General features: G+C 42.9%; 2 protein-coding genes across 7 annotated transcripts in view; both read right to left on the bottom strand.

Moving 5' to 3' along the window:
• Positions 1-1,609, bottom strand: part of PPM1F (protein phosphatase, Mg2+/Mn2+ dependent 1F) — a 45,895-nt gene extending 44,286 nt beyond the window's left edge. For 3 of the 5 annotated variants that reach the window (XR_012676491.1, XM_075167975.1, XM_075167971.1), the window contains exon 1: positions 1,277-1,608. Coding sequence is in view for 4 of the 5 variants with exons in the window: in XM_075167975.1 (XP_075024076.1) it covers positions 1,277-1,452 (176 nt within the window). In the remaining variant the exon portion in view is untranslated. Of the gene's footprint in view, positions 1-1,276 lie in introns of all 5 variants that reach the window. The other 2 variants (XM_075167972.1, XM_075167974.1) reach the window with 1 other exon arrangement.
• Positions 1,610-5,300: 3,691 nt separating this feature from the next.
• Positions 5,301-21,425, bottom strand: TOP3B (DNA topoisomerase III beta). 2 transcript variants are annotated; one of them, XM_075167970.1, is made up of 18 exons: positions 21,347-21,425; positions 20,803-20,972; positions 19,920-20,051; positions 18,811-18,917; positions 17,364-17,438; positions 16,216-16,412; positions 15,617-15,773; positions 14,416-14,529; positions 13,434-13,524; positions 12,965-13,119; positions 12,625-12,730; positions 11,254-11,400; positions 10,355-10,528; positions 9,429-9,557; positions 9,031-9,180; positions 8,481-8,581; positions 8,038-8,239; positions 5,301-7,144 (listed from the first exon to the last, which is right to left on the bottom strand). In XM_075167970.1, the coding sequence occupies exons 2-18, from the start codon at positions 20,870-20,872 to the stop codon at positions 6,663-6,665; spliced, it is 2,589 nt and encodes an 862-aa protein (XP_075024071.1). In that variant the 5' UTR covers positions 20,873-20,972; positions 21,347-21,425; the 3' UTR covers positions 5,301-6,662. The 2 variants fall into 2 exon arrangements, with proteins under 2 accessions (XP_075024071.1, XP_075024070.1); XM_075167969.1 differs by lacking the exon at positions 21,347-21,425 and having other exon boundaries at positions 20,803-21,338.
• Between the last annotated feature and the right edge of the window lie 3,265 nt (positions 21,426-24,690).

Genomic DNA, 24,690 nt, shown 5'->3' with positions numbered 1-24,690 from the left:
AGGCAAATAATTCAAACCCTGTCTTCTATCTCTTTATCAAATTGCTCCAGTATCCAGGTAACTTTCAGCATACCTAAACAGAAGCAGTCTCCCTTGTCTCCCTTATCTCCCTGTCTTCACTAGTTATCCCACAGCACAAAGTCAGCTCTCCACTTAGGGTTTTTTTTTTGGGGTTTTTTTTTTAGACCATCTACAATCCCTGTTCTTGGCTCTTAACAAACACTTTAATGAAGCAGACCGTGGTAGGAACTTTGTAAAACCCAGAACACACAGGCCCTACTGCTGAAGTGCTTCAGGAAGCAGACACGAAGAGAGAAGACTATCAGGAGACAAGAGGTTAGAGCAAGACAACTTGTTCTTGGTGAAGCACTAGCTTGCCAAAAGAAGTAAGTCGCATCCAAATTCTTAGCAGTGTAAAAGAGGAAATCTAAACTGATAAGGATGAAGGTTGTAAGATGTGTCTCCTAAAATCAGGGGATGACAGAAACGCCACTGAAAGAAGAGCTGTGTTTTCCAGTAGTGGTGTGACTATGCTCTTGAAGTTTTGAGAAAACATCACCTTGAGAAACCCACGCAAGCACGTTCTACTCACCAGGACAACTCAAGAGGGCTGGGAAGCTGAATACTTTTCTAGCTGGCTTGCTTCTTAGCCCGACAGCCTTGCAAGGCAGGTTGCAGCTCACTGACTCCCTCCCTCCCTCCCCAGACTTTCAAGTAGATTCACACAGGTGCCCTTAGGGACTTGAATTCAAACTATTGGCACTTTACCACACGAATCGCCCTATCACGCTAATTGCAGGATTGTAATTTAATCTCTCATGCACCAAGAGTGGGAAAGAAATATTTTTAAGAGCACACAAACATTACTATAAGGGCACAGATCTCGGCAGGAGGCCTGTGACAGAAGCACGCTATTAAAAGCCCAGCTTTCAGGAGAATATTCGCAGAAACAATTAAGAAGGGGGGGGAGGGAAGCTTAAAATTCCCTAGGAGACGCTGAGCGGATCTCCCCCGCCAGGCAGCAGACGGCACCGTGAGGCCCCCGCGGGCCCTGCCGAGGCTGGGAAGTCTCCTCAGGAGGAAGCGCCTCCCGCCGCCTGCACCTGCTCCGGCCCCGCACAGGCGCTGGCCGCGCGCGGGAAGGGGGCGGGAGGGGGGGCACAGCCCCGCTCCCCTCAGCGGCCCCGTGCGCCCGCCAACCGTCAGCGCGGCACCGCCCCTGAGGGGAGGCCGGCGGGAGCCCCCTGCCCGCCCGCCGCCGCCGCCGGGCTCTCACCTGCCGCCCAGGAGGCTCCTCGCCCGCTCGGCCAGCGCGCCCGGCACCTCGGCCTTGCTCAGGGCGCCGCTCCCCGCGGAGCTCCACGGCAGCGGCTCCCCCGGGCCCAGCGGAGACGGGAAGTCCCTCAGGAAAGAGCTCAGGGGAGCCCCGGCCGCCTCCACTTCCAGCGCCATGGCGGCGCCGCGCTGAGGCGCGCTGCCCGGCCGCCGCCGCCGCCTCGCCTCGCCGGGAGCGGGCCAGGCGCCGGCGGGGACGGGCGGTGAGGGGGCAGGCCGGGGAGGGGAAAGCGAGGGGAACAGGGCGCGGTGACGGCTCCTTTAAGCCAAGCGCAGGGGCGGGGCCAGGCGGCGGGGGTGCGGTCTCCGGGACAAGGGCGGAGCCAGAAACAATGTCTGGAATGCGGGGGCGGGGCGGCCACGTGGCCGGATGGGCGGGGCGGGAGGGAGGCGGTGGCAGGGGCGTGGCCACCGGGGCCGCGTCCCGGCGGGACGGAGCCCGGAGCCCCGGCGGGACGGAGCCCGGAGCCCCGGCGGGACGGAGGGCAGCGTCTCCCCTTCTCCCCGCGGTCAGAAATAGAGAAGGGTTGAAATCGGAGCCTTCGGAACAGGAACACGTTTACAGGTGACATCTTTTCACTGAGCTCCCCCGGTGCTCACCGCCTACCCCGCGGAACAGTTTTCCATCCTAAAACACTTATTCTGCAGCAGATGATAAAGAATTACACGCCCTGACAGGGCACACACAGACGTACGTGCAGCTGGTAGGGGTGCACAGGCTACAAGTTCACCCAACCTTACTCATGAGGCAATCCCCCCCCCAGTCTTGTTACTCACAATCCCTTTTTGTTTCCGTTCCCACCGAAACGCCTATAAAAAAAGAGCTTCAGAAGACCGGATTTTGTAGCCATGCCAGGTTTTTTGCTGTGCATAATTCATTGCAAAACATCTGTGCTAGCTTTCAAAACCTTATCACGGGCAAAAATACACGCCGCCATCAGTTAAACAGACTGTTAGCTAAAGGTATAGTGATTTTGAAGAGAACCATAGCAAGTTGACCTGTTTCTCAAACTAGTTGTAGTTAATTAACTATGTCCACCAAATCAACTATAACCTTTTCGTGCTCATTTAAGAGCATCTCTGGCTTAGAAAAGGGAGAATGTCAGTGAACTAGATGGAAAAATCTTTGTCCCAAGCTGGAATCTTCCAAGAAAATAGCGAATGAAAATCCTGAATCCTAGACTCACAAAAATAATACAGTATCAAAACCCGCCAGTGCGGTTTGTAGGGCGCAGGCATCCAGAACACTTGCATGGACCTCTCTCCTAGATCTTTTGGGCCCTTTTGGGTATTTATAGCACATCAAGTAAAATCCCTTTCCTTCTTGCCTCACACAGAGCTGTGTAACAGTGTAACTTTGATGAAGGGTAGTACCAAAGCACAATGCCATTCATTTATCTCATCCAACCAAGAAACAGCAAAAGTCTTTCCCAAAAACAGGACTCTAGTTTATTACTTTGTCTACTGGCTTTCCGATTTTTAATACCATAGAACAGGGGCCTTTCATTTGGGAAGTATTAAACAAATAGTTTTATCAAGACATTAACCTGAATATTCACTTTGGGGAAAAAAGACCCCAAACCTCAAAACTCTTTCCCCCGCAATGACAACGTCTTTAATGCTATTTGTATTCCCCATCTCCTCTTCAATATTCAAAGATCTAGGCACGAACAGGTGACATGTCTTATCTTCCAAACAGCAGCAGTTTCCAGCATGCACAACTAGAAATACCTGTTTACTTCAGGTATTAAGAGAGTGATAAGGATTTTGGCCTTACATTATACTATCTTCCAGGGGTAACTGGATATAACAGAATATTTTTAGAGGAGGAAGGAATAAAATATCAGATGCTGCAAAGCCAGGACAGAGAACACATTACCCAGAAGCACTAGTACATGTTCAGTGAAACAATATTGCTGCAAGCATCTGCAGTACCTTGATTTCTTGTTTTCTCCTTCTCAGACATCTCTATTTCAGAGCGTTAGCTCATGTTCTGACCCCATTCTACTGAACAAGCTAGCAAACACAATATACTTCACACTTTTTAAAATCGCAACGGCGCTCTCAGAAAGAAACGGGAAGAACAGTTAATGCTTTCAAAACTTGCTTATTTTTTATACTGGGATACTTCACAGAGGATCCCATAAAAATAAATTATCTATGAAAAAGAGAGGGCCACTATTACAGTTTCAAGTAGGCTTTTAATTCAGTGGTTTGTGAAGGATCTGAGTGCTCTGAACTCCTGCTGAACCTAGGACAAGTTTAGGATTCATGACAGATTGAAGCATTGGGCACGAAGTTAACCGTGTTCAACAACAGACACTGGTGAGATTTTTAGAGATTTCCAAGCCCTTGAAGTTGAGATTCTTATCCCACCTCTTCCCTTTGTATTCCCACACTAAACTATAGCGGCCTGTATCCTGCAACATCCCTGCTATGATCACTCTCTACTGGCAGTTCCAAGAACAAAAATTGTTTTAAAATAGTTGAATGACTTAGGAGAGAGCAACGCTAGATACAGAATGAAATCACCCCTTCAGTATTACTAGCCCTAAAATGGCTACTGATCACTTTCAGACAGATGGTTTTTGTCTGGACTGCATTCTTTCCCTGCTCCTATCAGAGATCTAATCCTTCTTTTCCTTCCACACAAAAATAATTATCAGATCAAAAATCTCTATATCTCTTAATCCTGAGCATTGCACTGTCTGTCTGTTTTTTGGCACCAACTTTCTAGGGAGACCAACTGCTACTTCCCTCTCCCCAGGCTGACAAAAGCAAGCTTCCCAGGGCACACTACTGCCATCTCAGCAGGGACAAGTGTGCAGCCATACCATATAGATAAATTCATTTTTATTCTTTCATCAGCTATGGGAGCCAAATCAATCGCCTCTCTTGAGAGAATGCTATTTCAAAGGCAACTTCCTAAATAAAAGCAGATTTCTCCTGAGCTTTTCCCATGGAATATAAACTGAATGTAGAAGAGATTTATTTCGTAAGCTGTAATTCCTCTCTTTTTTCCAGTAAGAACCGTAGACATGAGACATGTAGTGCTCACCTTAATGTTAGAGACACATCTCCAGGGACTTCATCATTTTAAGAAGTTTCTTGCTCTCCTGTACCTTTTAAAGGCATATTCCTGGGATTGCTTTAAGTAGAAACTGAAAGCGCTCATCACCTCTGCATTCTTTCCACTCCACTCTGGAGACAATTGCCACCACCAACCTGTGTGTCAGGCCACAGCACCGGGAGCCCACTGTGGCACCTCCTGCACCGCGCAGCCTTCTCCCAGGCCGTGGCCATCCTGCGCTGCCCGGCTACAGCTTCTGTGGCAGCTGGGGCAGAGCAAAACCAACGCCTTCGTTCCTCAGGCATAGGCACTGACGGTTCTGAATGACTGTTTGCAGTTACTAACATACCTGTATCAGAAAGAACTTTGCCATTTGTGGTAGTTACAAGGGAGCCACTGAAATCTGTCAGAACACATAAACGGCTCATTCTAAGCACTTGAGAGAAAGATCCCAGCACTTTATTTCCACTGGGGCTAATACAGCAAAGAGATTTTACAAGCAAAAGTTTGTCTGCAAATCACCAAAATAAAAGTCATGCTTGGAGAAAGGAAAGTGTTCTCACACAGCTGAAAAGCCACAAAGAATGACTAACGGCGGGTTTCCCACACTTCCAGGGCCACCGTCTCTAAGTATCACAGAAATCCCAGCCAACAGCCGGTGTCGTACACAGCAGCAGAAGCTAGCTGAGCACACGGGTATTTTCAGAACCGTATCCTAGTGTACCAAAGCAGGCTACAGAGGTAAGAGAGGACTTGAACAACTGAATCAATAGAAGCACCCTGAAAGTTATTATAGTTTATGTCAAGATCTATGGCTCCGAGACATTACAGCAAGATGATCTTTAAAACATGAAAAGAAGCTACTCACTCCAGGCTGAGGGAGATGCAAAGACAGTTTGTTTTTACCAGAAAGAACATTTAATACTTCGGAAAAAAACAAACAAGAACTACAAAAAGAAACTTCTACCGATGGCTGGGTCTTTTAAACAATACTATTAAAACATAGGTTCACGTTTGAGCTGTAACTGTATAAACATTTGATCAGAGGAACAGGCTTGGGGCTGTGGTGTTTTCGTCTGTGTTCTCTTGTTCAGTAAATGCACACACTGTGCCAATTAAAACAACAGAGTTGTACATTACCTTTTGTAGGGACTTGTCTTTCCTTTCTGTTGCCAGTGAAACACGTGTCAAGTTGCTCTCTGCATAGTCTGTGTTCGAATGCAGTAGCCTTTGCACCATGTAAAACTGCGATGGCATCCTCCCATTCAACCACAACTACTGCTGAAACTGTTTTGGGGGTATAGATGATACAAACTGCACTTGACCAGATGACCAGATATGATCAGCTATGTGCACATGGAAGGAAAGGAGAGAGTATTATATATTTGTACAATTAGATTTTGTAACGCGGCACCCAGTGCCACAGTGGTTAGATACAGCTCCATAAAAAAACATGAGGACACCCTCCTTTTGACGACACAACTAACCAACACTGAAATACAATTTGGGGTACAGACGGTACAAACTGTATTTGATCAGGTATGATCAGCTGTGTGAACACAGAGGAAAAGAGCATGGGTACTCTATCTGACCTCCAGCAGCAGGAGGAGGGCTCGTTTAACTGGGGCCCATTGACCAAAAGATACCAACTTGGCTGCACAGACCATAATTTGGGAATCACTGCTCAATGCAGATATTCCCCTTCACATTTATAATTTCCATTTTGTATGTCTCTTGGCATTATTCTCTTATGCATCAGAGTGACAGATTTGAAGTAGTGCTCTTGCTATTGCAGATGTAATTTAAAAATCTGACAGCTACTAATCATTTATTATTTTTGAAGATTCAAAGTCAGATGAAACAAGTCTCATTCCACAACTAAAGACTACAGCAGCATAACACTGATCTTAATCAGCTCTTACATTCCTGGTACTTGTATTGCTGACAAAGGCCCCAGAAATGACGGAAGAGCGCAATTTCATTTCCTTTCTATCAGCCACAGGTAACAGTCTAGGTAGACTTCTGGAGTCTCCCTAGTGTTTGTGAGCTCTACCTGGACCAATGAATTCCAGTTAAAAGCTTCAAGGTTAACTGATTATCCAGAAGAGTTTGTTTTGTGATTAAATCAAGGCGTACAACAATCTAAGGTGTTTAACTTTTCTAAGAACAGGAAAGCTGTGAAGATCAAAAATACTTAAAAATGAACTTAAAGGGAAACAAATTTTTAAAAGAAGTTTATTTTTCTGTTGTGTGGCCATTATACAAAGTAAGCAGCCAGAGCTGCCATTTTGTCCTTGGGTTTCTTTGGATTAAGTCTTCCTCCAGGCCTCCGGCCTTTACCCCTTCCTCGACCTTGCCTTTTTCCTTGTCCCCCACGGTGCATGGGGTGCCTCATGGCTGCATGTTTCAGCTCCACCAGATCTTGAAACACAGGATCACAGAATATGCAGCCTGAATGCTGGGTCTCATCCCCAGGTAGAGGAGATTTGGCTTTGTTAAAATCTACGTCCACTAGGGCTGCATCACACAAGTCGCAGGTCTCCGGTGACACTCGGACTTTGTGGGCATTCTCAAAGAAGTGCACAATCACGTTGCATTTGTTGCAGGCCATCTTCCACTTGGGACCTGACGTCGAGTCTAGCACCAAAACCCCGTTCTCACATTCAACGCACTGCCCAATTCCAAGCATGCTAAGAGAATGCTGGCACGTGGGGTGGGTGCATTCATTACAGCCCATTCCTGGTGGAAGAAGAGTAAAACCGTACCACGAGGAACCCTTTATATCACTACCCACACTACTCAGTTTGGAGGAAGTGAGACACAGAAGTCAAAAACAGCTTAGTATGTTAGAGGTTTTCTAAATCACTAAAGAATGGAACCGCTCCCCAAATGGCAACTTGCCTTTTCACAGATTCAGAGTAATCCCTTGCTCAAAAATTTTTATGTAATGGCTTTCAGAATTGCCAGATACTGCCACTGTACAGTACAGGCAGTTTGGACACATTAGTGATGAAAACTAATTATGTTTTCAATTAAATGTATGGCTCCTAAGTAACTGCTATTTTATACTTGCACTATACACTGTTAGTACAAGATATTTTTATTAAAAGATGGTAATAAAAAGACGCCCAAAAGCTCCTGATACTCAGAGCTTCAAAGCACTACTTTAAGTAAGTTTTGGTCTCACAATTACCAAACTAACTGCAACTTTTACACCTTCTTATATCCTTCAACAGCTTTTGACACACCATCTATCTCAGTATCAAAACACTCTCAAGACCTGGTCTTAATCTAGTCCTATCCATACCAAGCATACTCCAATTTGCAAGGTGTCAGAATCACAGTGTCTTGCACTGCATACTGAGTGTTATGAAGGTCACCTACATATATGCATGTAAATAAATTTCTTACTTCTTTTACAAAGAAAAAAAAGTATTCAGAAATCAGTTAACTAATAAATTTTGGGCAGCGAGTTTAACATGAGTTTAACATGAATTTTAGGTATCTGTAATCTAATTCGAATACTTTATATTAAGCAACAGTCACTAAAAACTACTAAAAAGCACACTGGATAGATTGCACCTAATCTATTTCAAGTGAGGTTGATCCCTGCATGTTTACAGAATTCCTACCTTTTTTCATGTCCCTGAAGGGAGGATGGTTGTAACAGTACGGACAGAGTGGGTAGCTCTTTCCTCTGGATCCAGACGACCACAGCACCAGCTCAAAGTCATCTAGCGGACAACGCAACTCTTTGTAGAGTTTAATGGTACCGTTCTGTGGGAGACTGTAGGTGTCATCACAGTGAGAGCAGTGCAGACGACTTGGTTTGGCCTGGAAATAGAACACAAATCTCCTGAACAACTCCAGTGTCAATAGAGTTCAAAACTTGCAGTAAATCCCATTGGGGCTGCTCTCTGGTTTGTTCCCCACAGAAAAACTCCATCAGGCTTTTTGTTTTAGAAATGCACTCTTGACAACCACATTTGAATCCAAATTCAATAATGGAAAAGGGGTTTCTACTCAATGTCTCCCAGCAAGTGAAATTTAAATTCCAAGCACGAGGTGAACTTACCTGAATATACTTCATGAAACGATGGCATTTACCACAGCGGGAAAGAGGTTTACCTGTGGCAGCTAAGGGTGAAAAAGACACTTCCATCAGCTCATCCATACCTGTGAAAGAGATAATCACATTTATGTTAGAATTCTAGTTCTTAAGAGGAAATCTTGCACAAAATCATCTACAGGACCTGTGAAGAAGCAGCGAGAATGAAAATATTTTATTCACAATGCTCTTCCTTGTTTAGGGAGACTTTTTAAATACACAGTATTTTGCAGTAAGCATGCACAAACACACAAGGGTAAATACCTCAGCTAGTCTGAAGTTTTTGAAAACTCCACACTACACAGTCACAAAATAAATTTGAAGTAGCGTTTTGAAGCCATGATTCAGTCCATTTCCTTTTGGAAAGCAATTTAATTTGACTGGAAACTTCCAGTCCTGGAACATAACTTTCAGTAAGCCTAAAGCTCTGAAAGGAACCTAATATATAAGTATTTTCTACTAGCACCTTTGCCACAATTAAGTAGTTGCAGGGAAGTCCACATGTAAAAAGTTTTACCTGCAATAGAATCCACAAAATAGTGAAATTTCCTTTTGAAAATGTCAAGGGTGTGCTCCAGGACCTGATGATAATTCGCTTTACCCAGAGCTATTAAGTTGAGTTGCTTCTCTACAGCACTGCGGATCGTAGGAAGAACCAATTCTGCATCTAACAGAAAACCGGAGACATCAGCAACAGAGAAGCAGCAATGAAAGATCAAAAAATGGGGGTAGGAAACTGTCCCTATGTAAACTGCCACCAAGATAAACAAAAGTTTTAATTATTATAGTCTTTGGAATTAGTAACACTTTCCTAGATGCATTATTTCAGACAAAAATGCTACAGTGACAACAGCCCTTGACATACTGAAGGGAAAAGAAGGTAAGAGGGTGGAAAGGGAAGAGCATTTAACTGACCTATTTTGTAATAACCATGAACCAGAACAATGCCAAGATTTGTAGGCTTTAATCTCCGACCACTCTCCACTGTGACATAGTTTCGCTGGCAGATGTTGTTAATGTGGACTGGAATACTTGCATCAGTTCCTGCCACACAAAGGAAAACAATATATCCATCCTGAACAAAAAGTTTTCATCAAATTAATAATTTCTGACTTCTCTGGTTTTATGTCAATTATAGTGCTCCTGAGACTGCTTGAAATTCAGATACCTTTTTACTGTTACCCAACTTCCAGTGGGTAACTTCTTTCTCTAATAACTCTTATGTCCTTTGCAGTTCTGAGAAGTCTGAAACATATGTTTTAACCTTAATTCTTTCATCTCTTCCAAGGAATTACTATTGGGAGGACACTTACTCTCACAATCACTTATTCTGGAAAAACACAGTGGAGTAAGAGACTATGTTTGTTTTGACTGGACAAATTTATGCAAATGCATCAAAGGAAACAAGTCAGATTAAAAAAGAAAAGTAGTATTGTGGTAAATTGAATAATAAGATATATAAGGACTATTGGAGCCAGCTAAGCTGAAGCAAGCTGTAAAGGAAATAATTCCTAAGAATGGGGAAGTGCATTCTTCCACACAACATCAGCTCTTTCTGACAGAGAAGTGACAAGGATGTGTTATGAAAGGATACTGCTTTGGCCAGAAACCAGGCATAAGGATAAGAAAGGGAAAGGAATGTGGAGGAATTGACAATCTACCACCTGCTAAAGATGCTACAGGCATTGTGGTTTGAAGGGGGGGGGAAGAGATAGTTACTGTACCTATTAAATGAATACTGAAAGGCCATTACCGACAGAGAGAGTTCAGAGGAGCGATTCAGACTCTTTGCACTCTTGGTGGATGTATTACAGGATAATGTAAGTTAAGCAAGTTCCTACCAATGCCATGCTTTTCCATCAGAGTGATAAGTTCTGCTTCTGTCAGGTAATCAGGAGGACTGGTTTGCTTTTCCAGCAATTTTATTTCACCAATTGGAAAAAGATCTCCCTTCTCACAGTGGGGAAGGCTCTCTTCTAATGGAATGCTGTGCCACGGCATAATTTCTGTGAATCCTGGAGGTAAAGAAACAAACAAACAAAAATAGTGAGAGCTTATCTTCAACAGCTTTCAAAAGGCCAAGGTATACATTTCTAATTTTAACACGGGCCGCATTATACAGATCAAAGTTAAGAGGCTGTCTGCCATACCATGCAGAAAATATCTGCGGCTAGGAATCCTGAGGCCATACGGTACCACCAGACGGAATCTCCCACTACACTGCATCAAATCTATTTTGTATGTGACTTGAGTCAGGTTGATGTATGAAAAAAAGTAAACACTTTCCTTGAATGAAAGCACAGAGCCAGAATGGATAGGAAGTTTCTTAAAAAGGAAATACAAATAGTAAGTCATATTAATGTAATAAGGACTATTGGGCCAGCTTACCATAAAAATCTCAGTGATGGTGCTACATTCATTTTAGAGAGGCCCAAAAAAAAAAAATCTGCCTTTATGTAATTTAACCCTCAAAAGGCATTTGCTGTCTAAAAAGACTGGTCTTCATGCGCGCAAATGTGGCATTAAATTTTTGAGACTACTACATGAAAAATAAGACTTTTTCTATCGCAGTTGAAATATGGAAATGAAGACAAAGATTTGGTCTCTGGTTTTGATAGCTCAAAAAAATGTCTTCAAAATTGTATTTGCCCCCAAAGTTTCACTTTTATATCCATTCAATGTATTAACGGGGAGGGGGGGAAAATCTGTAGCTAACTACTTACTCCCTGATTTGTCTTACCTGGTGAAGTTACCACTTTTCCGATACAGGTAAAACGTTCAGGGCCAATACTGAAAGAAATGGTGGTTTGTAGGTACTTGCAATCAGCGCTGACAGTGGCAATGAAATGCCTAGTTATATACTCATATAGTCGCCATCCATCTCCACCTGAGGATAAACAACATCTTACCCACAAAACTCAAGTCCTGCAGCTCTATGTAAAATCTGCACCAAAAGGTACCAGATTTCCACAGGTATCACAGGAAAAACTGGTACCTAAAAGAAAATAACATTCAAAAGTCCATCCAGTTTCCCCTTTAAAATTTCCTGCCTATAGAATTGTCATGTCATACAGGCACGAGCTGCGTGCAGATGCTCTTGGAGAAGGATTGCCAATTTAGCCAGCCCATCTCCCAATTCTGCAATGTGTTTGAATGAGAGGATAAAGTAGAAAAGACTCTTCTTTCTTGCTTTAAAAAAAAAAAAAAGACATAAGAACAAAAATGAAACGATCTACTGCTTAGTGCCACTGGAGACCACACCCTAATATAAAACATAAAATGGGATCCTAGTGGCAACTGCCACACTGGTCAGCTTTAAGTCCTGCAACAGATCACTCTAAAATACTACTTATTAACACTAATATAGGTTAAATTTCAAAGCGAAGTTTCCTTATTCACAATCTACAGATACGAAATCGAATAGTCAAAAGGTTATACTGCTATAACAGCTTCTAATTCTTAGTTCTCTGGTTTGCATATTTCATCTTGCTGTGTATATAAAGAAAAAAAATCTTACAGAGCTATTCAGTATTACTCCAAAATTTTAAAGCATTTGTTTTTCTATCAGAGATTATTTCACTGATTCATGAAAATCAGGAGTTATTGGTTTTCTACAACAATCTTAGCTATTCCTAATAAAAAATACAATACATTCACTACACTTTCTTATAACCTTAAAATCCTTTTCTGAGGGATCACAGTGTACAGAAAGTCAAATGTTACATTTTAATATAAAAACCACAAACCATAGAAACTAAATTAAAATACAGTTGAAGTTTGACTTTCAAGCACAAAAACACAATAAAATTTCAATACTTGGAAGCTACTATTCTGAGGCAAATTTCTCCTAGCGAAGGTAGGCATTAAGTTGTTAAGTTTGCTATTCCTTTTCCTTAGCAGTACTATGGTCCCTAGGATCAATTATCAAACAGCAGACCAGCTCTGAACTTCACTGTCACCAGAAGTTTAAGTGAGGATAAAGATTGCTCTCTCTTCACTTCCTGCTATTCAAATAATTGTTGAATATTCTGTTGCAACTCAAACTGGGTCCTATATCTCAAGGAGCTGATTTCCTCACATAGTGTTCCAACACTACTGAATTTGCCTATACCTAATTCTGCTTCTGTTGCAGCTCTCATTGGAGTGATGGGAGGATGGTCTCCTGCATCGTGGCCTTTCCTTGGACGATTAATGCCTTCTGATAGCAATGCTTTTACCTGGGTGAAAGAAGAGAGAAAACAGGCTGGCTGAAGTGGGTAACAGATCTCTCTTAGCAGGTTAAAAAACTTTTCAGATCAAATCCATGACAATACAACATCCATAAATAAAAGCAGTTACAGATATTTATTGTTTCTGAAGAGCTATAGGTCATAACATACCAAGTAAGATATATTCTAAAACACAGACTACGAGAATGATCTGTTAGTACAGGTTTTGCTTCATGTACTCACAGTTTCTGCCCAGTAAGGATTATTGGCTTGTTGTCTCAAACATCCTTTCAAGTCAAAGTTTTCTGGATAATGGGTAGTTTCTGTTCGAGGGTAGCTAATATAACCCTGAGTATAAAGACGCTCTGCTATTTGCATGGCATGTTGTGGACCCATTCCTAAGATGGGATAGGAAAAAACAAAAATCATCTACACATCACTGTGATTATGATTTGTTTGCTGCATCTGAAAGTATACCTTATCAAAGCATTTAAATAAATCATGGTTTGTCCTTTCCATGACTTTTGTCACCTTGATCTTACCCAACGTTTCACTTTTGACAAGCTTTCTAAACTTGATCCTTCTCCTAAAATGATGTATTATAGGGAGAGGAGGGTATCAATCTATATTTGATATGTCCTTGATTATTTCATCTGAGAAGCCAATACATTTTGCTTTAAAACAGTGTGAAAATCTGAACTTTTACACATACCTAAAGCAGCACTGGCCACTCGTAGCATTTCTACCGTGTTCAGAGCCAGTGGTCTCTGCTTCACCTTCTCTTTTTTACTCACAGATTCTACCTAGAAAATAGCATTTTCCCAGTAAAAGTTTTGAAGTTTGGTAACTGGTAAATGTAAAATTTCAATTATGCCTATAAACATGTGGCATACCTACCGTTATCTATTCTTGTCATATCTGTTTTGTTTTCTTAAAACAATATAACCACCAATATATTTTCACTTCAGGAAATCTGACTGGAAATAATTTTACCAAATTCTAAAGTTACAGTCCTAAGGCCTATAACTGTGAGCGCAGCAAGGTAGCTCATTGCTATCTTTACTTCCCATTTCCCTCAGCAGCACGTACTTTCAGTGCTACAAAGACTTAGTGCTTATTCCAAGTAATGGTCCTAACTATAGGGATCTTGATTTTTAAAAGCTTCGTGCAGTCTTTGAACCTTGATGGCTACAAGCACTTAAATCCAAACGTACTGTCAAACAAGTATTGAACAGAGCAGAATTAGAAGTTAATTGACTATAAAGACTGTACCATACACATGATTAAAAATTTAACTGCAGGAATATTGCCATATAAGTAATTAAATTCTGATTTATACAATGTCTCATGGGAAATAAGAGGTGTGCTTGGAGAGATCTGAAGAGTATTTCTTAGCAGGTTTAGTAATGAAGACTTCCTATCAGGAGTGATGATCATTTCCAAAGTCAATATTAAGAAGTGGCCTCTGCTGAGATGACCACACTAGCATAATATGAACTACAATAAAAAAAAATCTCTTGCCCTTTATTCTCATTTACACGAAGTTGAACAGAGTAAAAAACCAAGATACAGATATTCCACACTCTTCTTTAACAAAACCAAAAAAACCCCACCCATATGCAGCAAATGAAATATTAAATGGGATTTCCTTTACATGAAATATGACTCTACTGATACTTAGTAAATATTATTACCTTTGCTTCTTTTGCCATCTTTGTTATATTCAGGAACATTTGAGCAATTTCACGATCAAACACCCTCACTCTATCCCAATCCAAAGTGAGAGAACTTTCTTTTTCAGGGTTCACCTATTGGGCCAAAAAAAAAGAAAATTAATTCCCACCAACTCTATCACTAGAAGTGTGAGAACGCACATTTCCAACAATAATCCAATAAGCAAATCCTATTAATACCTGTACTAGGACACAAGTGCTCCAAACATGCAGTTGTACTCTTTTTCACAGAAAGAAGGAATACTTTGAGTGTTGGGGCCAGGGGGAATGACTGGAATTATTCCTGCAGTTAACTGAAATGCTTTTCTTATTTTTAGTGTTGAGAACAGTAAAGGCTGAAATGGGCAGAAATTCAAAGTTTACCATTTTGATTTAGCAAAATCAATCATTTGTATTAAACTGTAACTAGACCATGTTTTAAGTCCCATGTACAAAAATAAATATGAAGCAACCAATACGAGAGAGCACAAAGCTCTCTGAAAACAGGCACCAACTATTTCCTAGCGTGACACACGAGACGCATCAGAAAAAGAGATGACAGTAGACACCAGATTGCATCTTTTTTTCATTTTAAAATCTAAAAATGGCAACTTTTTACCATCAATCCCTTATTTGTTTAAAAAAATCCTTGTGATCACAAGCAGTAAAACCATGTTGGTTTGCTCTCAGAGCTTGGACAGCAGTGAGGCTATAAAACTGCTATAAGCTGCCAAAGTATTCAGAGGACTCAATTGCCAATTAACACAATGAGCATTTTATTTGCTTTAAAATTCCAATACTCAGTAATGCCAATGTTTGTTGGCAGCCTAATTAATTCCTGGATTCAAATTAACAACACAGTCAGTCCAAGGACCCCAGGGAACAAAAGAAAACCATTTTAAGTAGTCTTTTTGGCTGAGTCCAAGCTTAGATGGTTAGCACTAAAGAATTCTTATAAGCAGCAGACAATAACCACTTTAACACAAAACTGACATCCTGGAATCTGTTCTTGAGAGAGTGGTGACACACATGTGAACTGAATGAGAACAGATGAGTAAATTGTAGGCATTGTGAATTCTTGTCAGCAGCTACAAATTTATGAATGAACAAAATGAAAATATAAATATATTTCTTTGGTAAAAATATATGTTCCTCATACACAAACAAGTATTGTAAAACTTACTTTAGCTTGCAACACCCAGTAAGTCTCAGGCTTAAATGACTGGATTTTGTCATGCCTTTCAACACAGAATCCAAGTGTTGGGGTCTGACACGGCCCAAAGGAGATGAGGGAGCTGTCTAAATTCCCGTATTTCCCCTGAAAATATTTAGTCTGAAACCTAAGAGAGGGGAAAAAAAAAAACAAAAACCAGGAACAGGTACATTAATATCCTCATTCCCATGAAAAGCAAAAGTTTTCATTAACTTATACACACAAATATGAGTAATCTATTAAAACATTCAGGCATTAGGAAAAAAGCATTCTGAGAAATATCATCTCTTACAGCTAATTAAGTCATAATTACTTTGCGTCACCGAACCCTGTTTAATCCCAAAGAAACGTGGGAGAACATCATAAAATAAGATCATATCATAGTTGCTGACAGTACTTTACCTAGCTCAAAGCCATAGCACAATTTTTTCTTTCTTTTTATTTGTCTGTGCATAAAATTGTTCAGTTTAGTGCTGAGCACAATTAGCCACTAGAGTTCGAGACATATTTTGTGGACAGAGCAGTATTCTTGAACCTTTCTCAAAACTATCTGTAATCTATGCCGTCACCTTGTAAATGCACAGCCAATTCTAAGATCCAGCTCCTGGCGGGCATCCACTGAAAGAGCTTCATTGCGATTGGGTTCTCCCAAGTGATTCATGGCATTGCAGATGTCTGTGTCAGTAATAGAGCTGAATTTAGCTCTATAAATCGTCCTTTCGGTGCTACGAGGTTTGTTCATCACAGGAAGAACAGCATCAAGAACCTAATGAAGATCAGAAGCATATCTTAAGAGTATTTGAAAGGTAAGGGCTTAAGTCAGTTTTTCTCTCTACAGAAAAAAAAAACCCATTCTCCACAAAATACTTGCTGATATGTAACTACTTTCTTAATTCAGTAAGATGTCATGCCAATACACTAACTGATAAGCAAGAGCAGTATTTGTCTATCCACTCAGAAGGGTATTAAGAATTAGCAAAACTGAAGGATTTATCTATTAAACAGCAACTGCTGGAAGTGAAGGAGTATTCTTGGCTAAGTGCAAAGAAATTCACCAGTGCAGCTGCAGCACCTTTTGGTGAATATGTATCAGTTTCTATCTGGGTTTATTCTACGTATTGCCAGGGCCCAGTTATGATACGGTGATATTTAAAGAACTTAAAACAATTACTTGATAAAATGTGCTGCTTTAAACAAAAACCAAAGAATACTCTTTATGTAGACTTCTGGGAATAGGATGTTAATTAAAAAAAAAAAAAAAATCTTTGCACACTAAAGTTTTAGTTCTATACCTTTTATGTCCAGAGTCCGCATTCCTGCGGTAAGCCTACACTTAAAAGCAGCGTCTATGCTCAAAAGGGTCTAACTGCTTAATAAACAAAAGATAATAGAAATCAAGTTTTATAAGGACAGCAAAATAACTACTCCAGCTATGAAATACAGACCAATTCTCAAAGCACAGGAATGTTCAAATATTTAAGAGACCTTATTGTTCATCTCTGATGAGCAACAATATGAAATCAATTTATACTCTTTAACTGACATCTTAAGAGTTCAAAAGCACATGAGTTTTTCCACCAAGGCCCTCCATGCCTTTAAAACTTCACTCAACTTAGTTTGAATTTTACTGTATATCCATAAACCAATATGCTGATAGTACTGTATGTCACAGACAAATATATTATGGTATTATAAGTCTTAAAAACGGAAATCTTACTTCAAAACAGATGTTTTCTCCTTCCTTATCACAATCCAACCACAAGACGATACAATCACAGCCTCTTCCCTCCACCTGTGAGAAAAATTAGCACAGTTCTTCAGCAATTCAAAAAAAGACCTACCTCCTCACTAACTGTATACTTTTTGTTTCTACTTTAAAGGTATTTTAGAGATAATTTATTTGGTGCAAAAACGATTGGAAGAATATAGCAGAAGTGACAAGAAGTCTGCAGATACTTGAACAGTGGTTGAAGAGAGAAGCAAGCTGTGCTTCATGGGACCAGAAGTCTGCCTACAAGATGCTTTTCTGCAGGTCCTGAAAAAAATCAGTATAGCTCTATAGCAGTGAAAGTCTCCTAAAACTGCCAGTCTGTGTGTGCAGCCTTGTGCACACTCCCTTCTTCCCCTTTCTGTACCTAATTTCCAAGTCATTAAAAAAACAAAAACAAAACCCACTTTCCTAGTTCATAAAGATACCACGAAGTCTAAATTTATCCGACAGAAATCAGTTTTACACCACATATACTTGCCTTTCAGAAAGTATGATTTTGAAAAAGCAACCAAACTACCACTTTCCTCTGAGAGGGGCGCACGTGAAGAGTGAATGATAACCAATATAGACTTATTTTAAAGAAGGCATTTACAAGCTATGCCTTGCGCTTGCTGTTAGAAGCAAAACAGCATCCAATGCTCCAATTTTGAGAAGCAGGATATTGACAGTCAAAAAACTCACAAGGCAATGGCAAAAGTGAATTCAACAAGGCAAAGATTCCAGAGAGTGTAAGAACCAGTAAAATTAATAAAATAGATCTAAACTTGATCTGAAAAAGCTGCTTCCTGCAGGGAAGAAAATCCTTATTTAGGAACATACTAATTTCTCTTCAACCCTAGAACTCTAGCATATTGTACAGCGTATTGACAAACACTGCCCACTTTTGGGAAGCAGGTGAACAGACCCACTAAATGAAACATTCAACAACCTGCAGCGTGAGAAGCAGTGCATTCAGAGGGAAGGTATGTAGCAAATGTTCTGAAGGACATGGAATGCTCTGGCATCACCCTCCAGCAGAAAACTGTCTGTGGTGAAGACAGACTCAATTTCTTATACTAGGGTGAAGATAACCGACCCACTCTAAGAGCTGGGAGAGGGTTATACTTCTGGTTCTTAAATAAAGCTGGCTAACCTATAAGAATTTTTTTTTTTTTTAAAGCAAGGCTAATTCATAGCAAAATGCTACACTGCTCTTTCAAATTTATTAATAATTTTTATTGCTTTCCAGAACCATAAAATAATTTCACTTATTTTTCTTGATGGGATAAAAATAGGTCTCATTGCTTCCTCCAAGAGAGGAAGAATACGAACAATGAATCCTTGAAGACAGAATATGCTCCAGATGAAATAAAGAAATAGAATGCCACGGAATAAATCTCATAAGAAAGAATACCTGTAAAAACTTCACCATGGTCAGTTTGGGATTAGCTTCTTTCTTTTCTGTGGGAGCTTTGCTAAAAAGTTCTGCTGGATCTACTTTGTCCCAGCTGTTATATTTTCCTGAAAAGCATAAGTATATTAAGTAGCGCTGTAAATATACATAAAAAAACGACCAACCAACCAACAGCAAACAACATTACTTTGGAAAACACTTGGCTTTCAAGATTTGCCTCGAAAATCTTTCTACCGACCACATTTTGCTTTACTATATAACGAGGGACTCCTTAGCATTATGTGAATTGCAGCTATCATTCTGAACATGAATGAAAAAAAAATACTACACACCTTTCAGAAATTTTAACATGAACTATTAAGATACCTTCTGTTTGTACGATTAATCGATCAGGTGAAGGGGAGGGAGCTATTCTTCTTTGTTTTGCAGTCTGTTTTACCGTTCATTACTTATGGCCAGTTATGTCTCACCCCTGTTATGCCATGGAGCATCCTGTGTCACCTTCTCATATCAACACAATTGTTCATTTCCATTTTTCTGAAGTAACTGTCAGTAATATTGCTTAGCAATTACATTAAACTGTACCTCTTCAAAGCACTGTATAAATAATTCAAAATTTAGTCCTCATAAAACTTGTGAGGTCATTATCATTAGAGGAAATACAGTTATCACATGACTAGTCCCACACTTCAAAGCAAGTTAGTGACAGGATTCCTTGCGCATTATCCTTATCATGTCTCTATTTTGCCGTAATACGCTACAATGCTTTAGAGAATATCCCTTTGGACTCTGCATTCCTTAATCACTTTTCATCCAAAGTACCAAAACACTTTTATAGGCTAGCAAATTGAGCCTCATCTCCCCTCATTTTCCAAGAACATAATTCAGGCACAGAAAACATAAGCAGCATGCCCAAAGTCATGCAAGAAATCAGCCAGAGAACTAGGAACAAAAATCAAGAACTGCTGACCACAACTGATCTTTTGATCCTCCTTTCCTCTCTAGTTCTAACATTCTTCCTGAATTATTTCCACAATGAGTATTTTCCTATTAGAAGTCCTTGACTGTTTTACAAGCCGTATCAGTTAAAACATTCTATGAACAAATACCTATGAAATCCAAAGTCATGACGTGACCACACACAGATGTCATCTTGAAATGGGCACTCTGTCCTATAAACGATCCCGTGTACTCATGCACAGAGCATGCACCGTTCAGTCCCTTGCGAGATGACATGTTTCCTGTGAAAATGAGCTCATAAATATCAACAGGATAAAAAAACCTATTGAAATAACAGTTATTTAGTGTGAAATGACATCCCCCTTTTCTTAGATCTTACAGCTACGGTCTTCCTGATGAGTAGAATTTTGTGATCAAGTTTTTATTTCAGTTAATTATCACTTTAGACCTTTTTTAAAAGCATATTTCATTTTCAATTGAAACTATACATTATCTCTTCCATTCTTTCCCTCCCACCAGGATATCCTTATGAAAATACAGCTACTTTTCTAGACCAGTACAGTTATAATCAACTCATTCTGTTTTCCATGTGATTTACAAAATATTTACTATAGCTTCAAAAACCTCAGAACCGCAACTTGCTACCTGACTGGCACTTTCTAGAAACCATATGCACTAACACACACTCCAGTTACATAAAATATCAAAACCAGATCCTTTTATTCTTGCATAGGCATCAGAACACAAAAATAAAGAGACTGTAAAGTGCCACCCAGTTCTTTTATGAACTGCAACCTGTCCTAAGCCACCATTCCCAGGCGGCAGCTGCCCCAGGACAACCAAGTAACCGACCAGGGTGTTTCTCAATCTCACTTCATCTACAGCAAAATCCGCGACCTCTGCATCATGCAGTTTGCCTCTAAGCAGCTAACGTGCATCTCCTCAGTCGGGCTGGGCGCTCCAGAGCGCTTCGACTCTGCCGCTGGCAGCACAAGAAGCAGAAGAACTAAACCACACCGCTTTCTTTCCTACCCCTCGAGAGGATCTTGGCGATGGACTGAGCCAGAGAAGGCTTCTCCGCGACCATGAGAACAGTCCTCATTTTCAGCTGACGAGAGACAAGGTGCCACAGAGCTTAACGGCACGGCCCGGGAGCACTCCAGACCACGGCGCGCAGCTCGCGCGCGGGAGCCGGTCCTCACCTGAAGAGGGAGAGCACAGAACGCGTTCACCACAAAACCACCGCCGGTAAGAAACAGCTATGAAAACCAGAAAGCCCGTGACAGATCCTGCAGCCCCTCGGGGCCGGGCAGGAGCGCCCTCCCCTCGGCGCTTCGCAGCTCCCGGTGCCCGGGCCCGCCCCTCCGCCGCCGCGCCAGACCCTCGCTGAGAAGCCCAGCGGGGCAGAGAGGCGGCCCGCAGCCGCACGGCCGGGGAACCGCTCCAATCCGAGGTTCTAATAACAGCCGGGGCCCGCCGGCAGAGAGAGGCCGAGGGGAGCCGCGCCGCCGCCCGCCCCGGCGCTCCCTGAGGGGCGAGGGAGCCGGCCCCGGCCCCGCTCCCCTCCGCTCCGCACCTCCGCGGGCGGCCACGGCCTCCGCTTGCACTGCCGGGTCACGGAGCCGGAAGGCGCGGGCGGACGCGGCCCCGCCCCCCGCCGCGGGCCGCCCGCCTCCGCCCCGCCCCTCCGCGGGGAGCGCGCGGCGCCCCCCACCCCGCGCCGGCGGCCGCCTGCGCGAGCGCCCCCTGGCGGCCCGGGGGATCGGCGGGGGCGGGAGGGGTGCGCGTCCCCCGTGGGCCCGTTCTCACGCACGCCTGGTTCATTGCAAGGGCTTTAACAAAGCCACAGCTCACCGTAGGCATCGATACTCGTACGTAACCGAAGACAAGAACATCAGGAAGACGAACCGCCACCCGTTCCGTCCGAAAGCCGGCGCAGAGACTCCTGCCACTGGAAGCGCTGAGCCAGTTTTGTCCGGCCAGCTGCGCTCCGACCGCTCGTTTTAAGTTTGATTATTATCAAGGTGCAACACAAAACAGATATAATCAAACTTCTCTAAGAAAATCCATGCACACAAATTGTATCTGCTTTATTCGAGCAACTCAAGTTAAAGCCGTGCACCCGTGCACAGTCTGTAATGGAGTTTCTGTTTCCATAGACTGAAAACACTATAAATAGTCTCTGCCACTAACGGCATCTCCTTCAATGCGAAGAAATTTGTCCTAGGAGTATTAGGAGCAGCTGATTCCCTTGCACCCAGACGAGGTAATGGAAATAATTCTGATTTTTGAATGATTCTTGAAAAAAATGCATTTTTTGCACATCAAAGTTCAGTTGAATGTTGATTTCTCACTTAGGCAGAAAGGGGAAGAGAAGGAAGGGAAAGGAGAGCGGGAAGGGAAGGCCCAGGCAGAAGCGCACCCCTCCCTCACCCCACGTTCCCCTGGGAGAAGGCGTGGGCTGCCCCAGCCAGGTCGTGCCCCGGGGCCGCAGCTCCGCTCCCGGGCCGTGGAGGGGGTGCAGAGGGCCCTTGCCCTGGCTGCTCCCCAGGGACGCTGGGCCCTGCTAAGGAGGTTTTGTCCGCGCATCGGAGCAGTTTCCAACCTCTCCTGCAGCCTTCAACTCTTCCATGTGCCCTGAAATGTTTCTGTCAAGGGAAGTGCTGAAGAGGGAAGCCTCAAGTTGATGAGTTTTATAAGCCCTTTGTGGAGGAGCTCAGCTCTCTGTTTTTTACCCCTGTGGTGTGCATCGATCGTTGCTGATGTTTACAGCATTTCTCTTCCAGGAGCTGCTCAGTACCCTACAAACCCAAAGAGAAGAGATTGGGAAGCAGCCAGGATCAGGATGTACATCAACCTCACGCTGTCTGGAATAAAAAGGAACTAATTCACCTTCAATTACGTTAGTAGACAATTAATAGGTATTAGAGTTACCAGGGAAAGAAAAATCAAAACAAACCCAGGGCTTTTAATTCTTTGGCAATACTGAAGCTAGAACTTGTTAAAACAAATGTGTTCTGCCGTTTCAATGCCTGGTTCCCTTTGACATCTGGGGAACATCTGGAACAATCAGGATGCAAGTTAAAACCGAGTCTTCAGATATGTCAGATACATATTTTTCAATTTCCTCTACTAAAAGCCTTCTACAAAATCCAACGTTTCTTTTCTTTTTGAATGTGCAACGTAACGTGCAAATTCAGACTTGTACTTACCTGTGAAAGCGCAGTCAGGTCTCTCCGATACGTAGCTGAGGGACTCTGGGCACTTTGAGCCCCGTGTACCGCTGTGTTGGTACAGACGCGTGCGTGGCTGGCTCATTGGCCCGCACAAAGATTTTCCCAGCCCGAAGGAACCCCTGCTTACCGGATAGTCCACGCACACCAGCCCTCCTTGGGCTGATCCACGGAGCACGTTGGGACATCAGGTCAGGATAGTTGCTTCGAAGCGCTCACAACCAGGAGAGGGCAGTTTTGGAAAGCCCTTTGCAGTTGGGAAAGCCTCACCCCATTTCTAATCCTCCAGCGTGGAGCTGCATCAGTCCCACCGCTGCCGAAGGGACCGGATCACCCAGCCGGGCTGGGGACGGGGGCTCCGCAGCCCGGCAAGCGCAGGTTTGGCACGGCCGTTTGGCTGGGCTGGGTGCCGCAGCGTGTGCCGGCCGCTACAGAGCACTGCCGCCGCCCGAGCCGCCGCGGAGCTCGCAATAGTAGGAGCTCGCAATAGCAGGAGCTCGCAATAGCGCTTCGCAGGGACACGAGTTTTACCCCGTTTCCATCACTTTCTCTGGTGCAGCGCTGGGCTGCAGCTCAGGACATTGTAAATTCACTTTGCTCCAAGTTGCATCGTATTTTCCCCGGGAATTGGCTCCCGTCTGCTGCGACAGCCTGGGAGAGCCCCGGAGAGCCAGGCTCCCGCTGCGATCTCCTCTCGTAGGGCGTTTCTCCTCCGTGTGTTGCAGCTATTTCAGGTTTGGCTGCCCTTTCTTTAGAAGCACTTCTCACCCTACTGAGGAGGCTCCAAAAATTATCTTGCCTGACCCCACCACCCCTGCAGTGAGCACCCGGGTCTGGGAGGCTCTTCATTCCCACCAGGAGAAACTCTGGGGAAAAGAGGCCATGTTTGCCAAGGGACCAGTTACCCGCAGCGCTGGGACAGGCTTCATCCAGGACTACTGACAGCCCCGTCCTTTACTTTTTTCAGAGCTGAAGGCCATAAACACAGCTCTCTAGCTGTATGAATGGGGCGGAATAATAAAAAACCTCTCCTATGGTTTTCTTGGAGACAACCAAGTTTTGTTTCTAGGTTTAAATCATTAGCTAGATTTTGTTTTACACTGACTTGGTAAGCCCATCAAATTAAGAAAGCTACAGCTCTGGGTAAGCGCTTTGCACACTGAGGACACTTTGACCTCACTGGTCCTGCTGCCTGTGGAGTTCCAAGTTTTTCAACACCATCAGGTCATTTCAGTGGATGGTTATTTAAGTAGCCAAAGCTCTCGCCCTGACTGAGATGTCCATGTCTCACTTCTCCATCAGAAGAGCTTACGCAGTGGTTGGAGCCCTGGACCTCCTCGCTCTACCACTGACTCACTGGTTCACTTTGGTAACTAATGCCGTGGTGCCTCCTCTCACATCCAGGACTCGAGTAGCACCTTCCCTCTTCAGGGGTGTTTTACAGATCTGTATGTGTAGAGCCCATTTTAAAAGCAAGATAGAAAAAACTACAGAAATATAAACTATTGTAGGGTGCATGATCATTCCTGCTTCGTTTCCCTGGGCTCATTCTTGACCTTAGAGTAACTTTTTCCTGTTTGTTTCCAAACACACTTGAAAAGATTGGCATGAAATTAATAAGTATTGACAGGAGGGTCAGACAGGCAGAAACACATCTGGAAGGATGCCGCAGACATTAGAAATGATG

The sequence above is a fragment of the Calonectris borealis genome, chromosome 18 (assembly GCF_964195595.1).
Source record: "Calonectris borealis chromosome 18, bCalBor7.hap1.2, whole genome shotgun sequence".
NCBI classification, from domain to species: Eukaryota; Metazoa; Chordata; class Aves; order Procellariiformes; family Procellariidae; genus Calonectris; species Calonectris borealis.
The sequence above is the reverse complement of the archived record's forward strand: the minus strand, read 5'-3'. Positions and strand labels throughout refer to the sequence as shown.

Coding starts and splice junctions, on each gene's coding strand:
- TOP3B (XM_075167970.1), bottom strand. CDS start 20,872: ATGAGGACTGTTCTCATGGTCGCGGAGAAGCCTTCTCTGGCTCAGTCC. Junction 18,918..19,919: donor CATGACTTTGGATTTCATAG/GTATTTGTTCAT, acceptor TATGCTTTTCAG/GAAAATATAACAGCTGGGAC. Junction 16,413..17,363: donor GAGAAAACATCTGTTTTGAA/GTAAGATTTCCG, acceptor GATCTTCATTAG/GTTCTTGATGCTGTTCTTCC.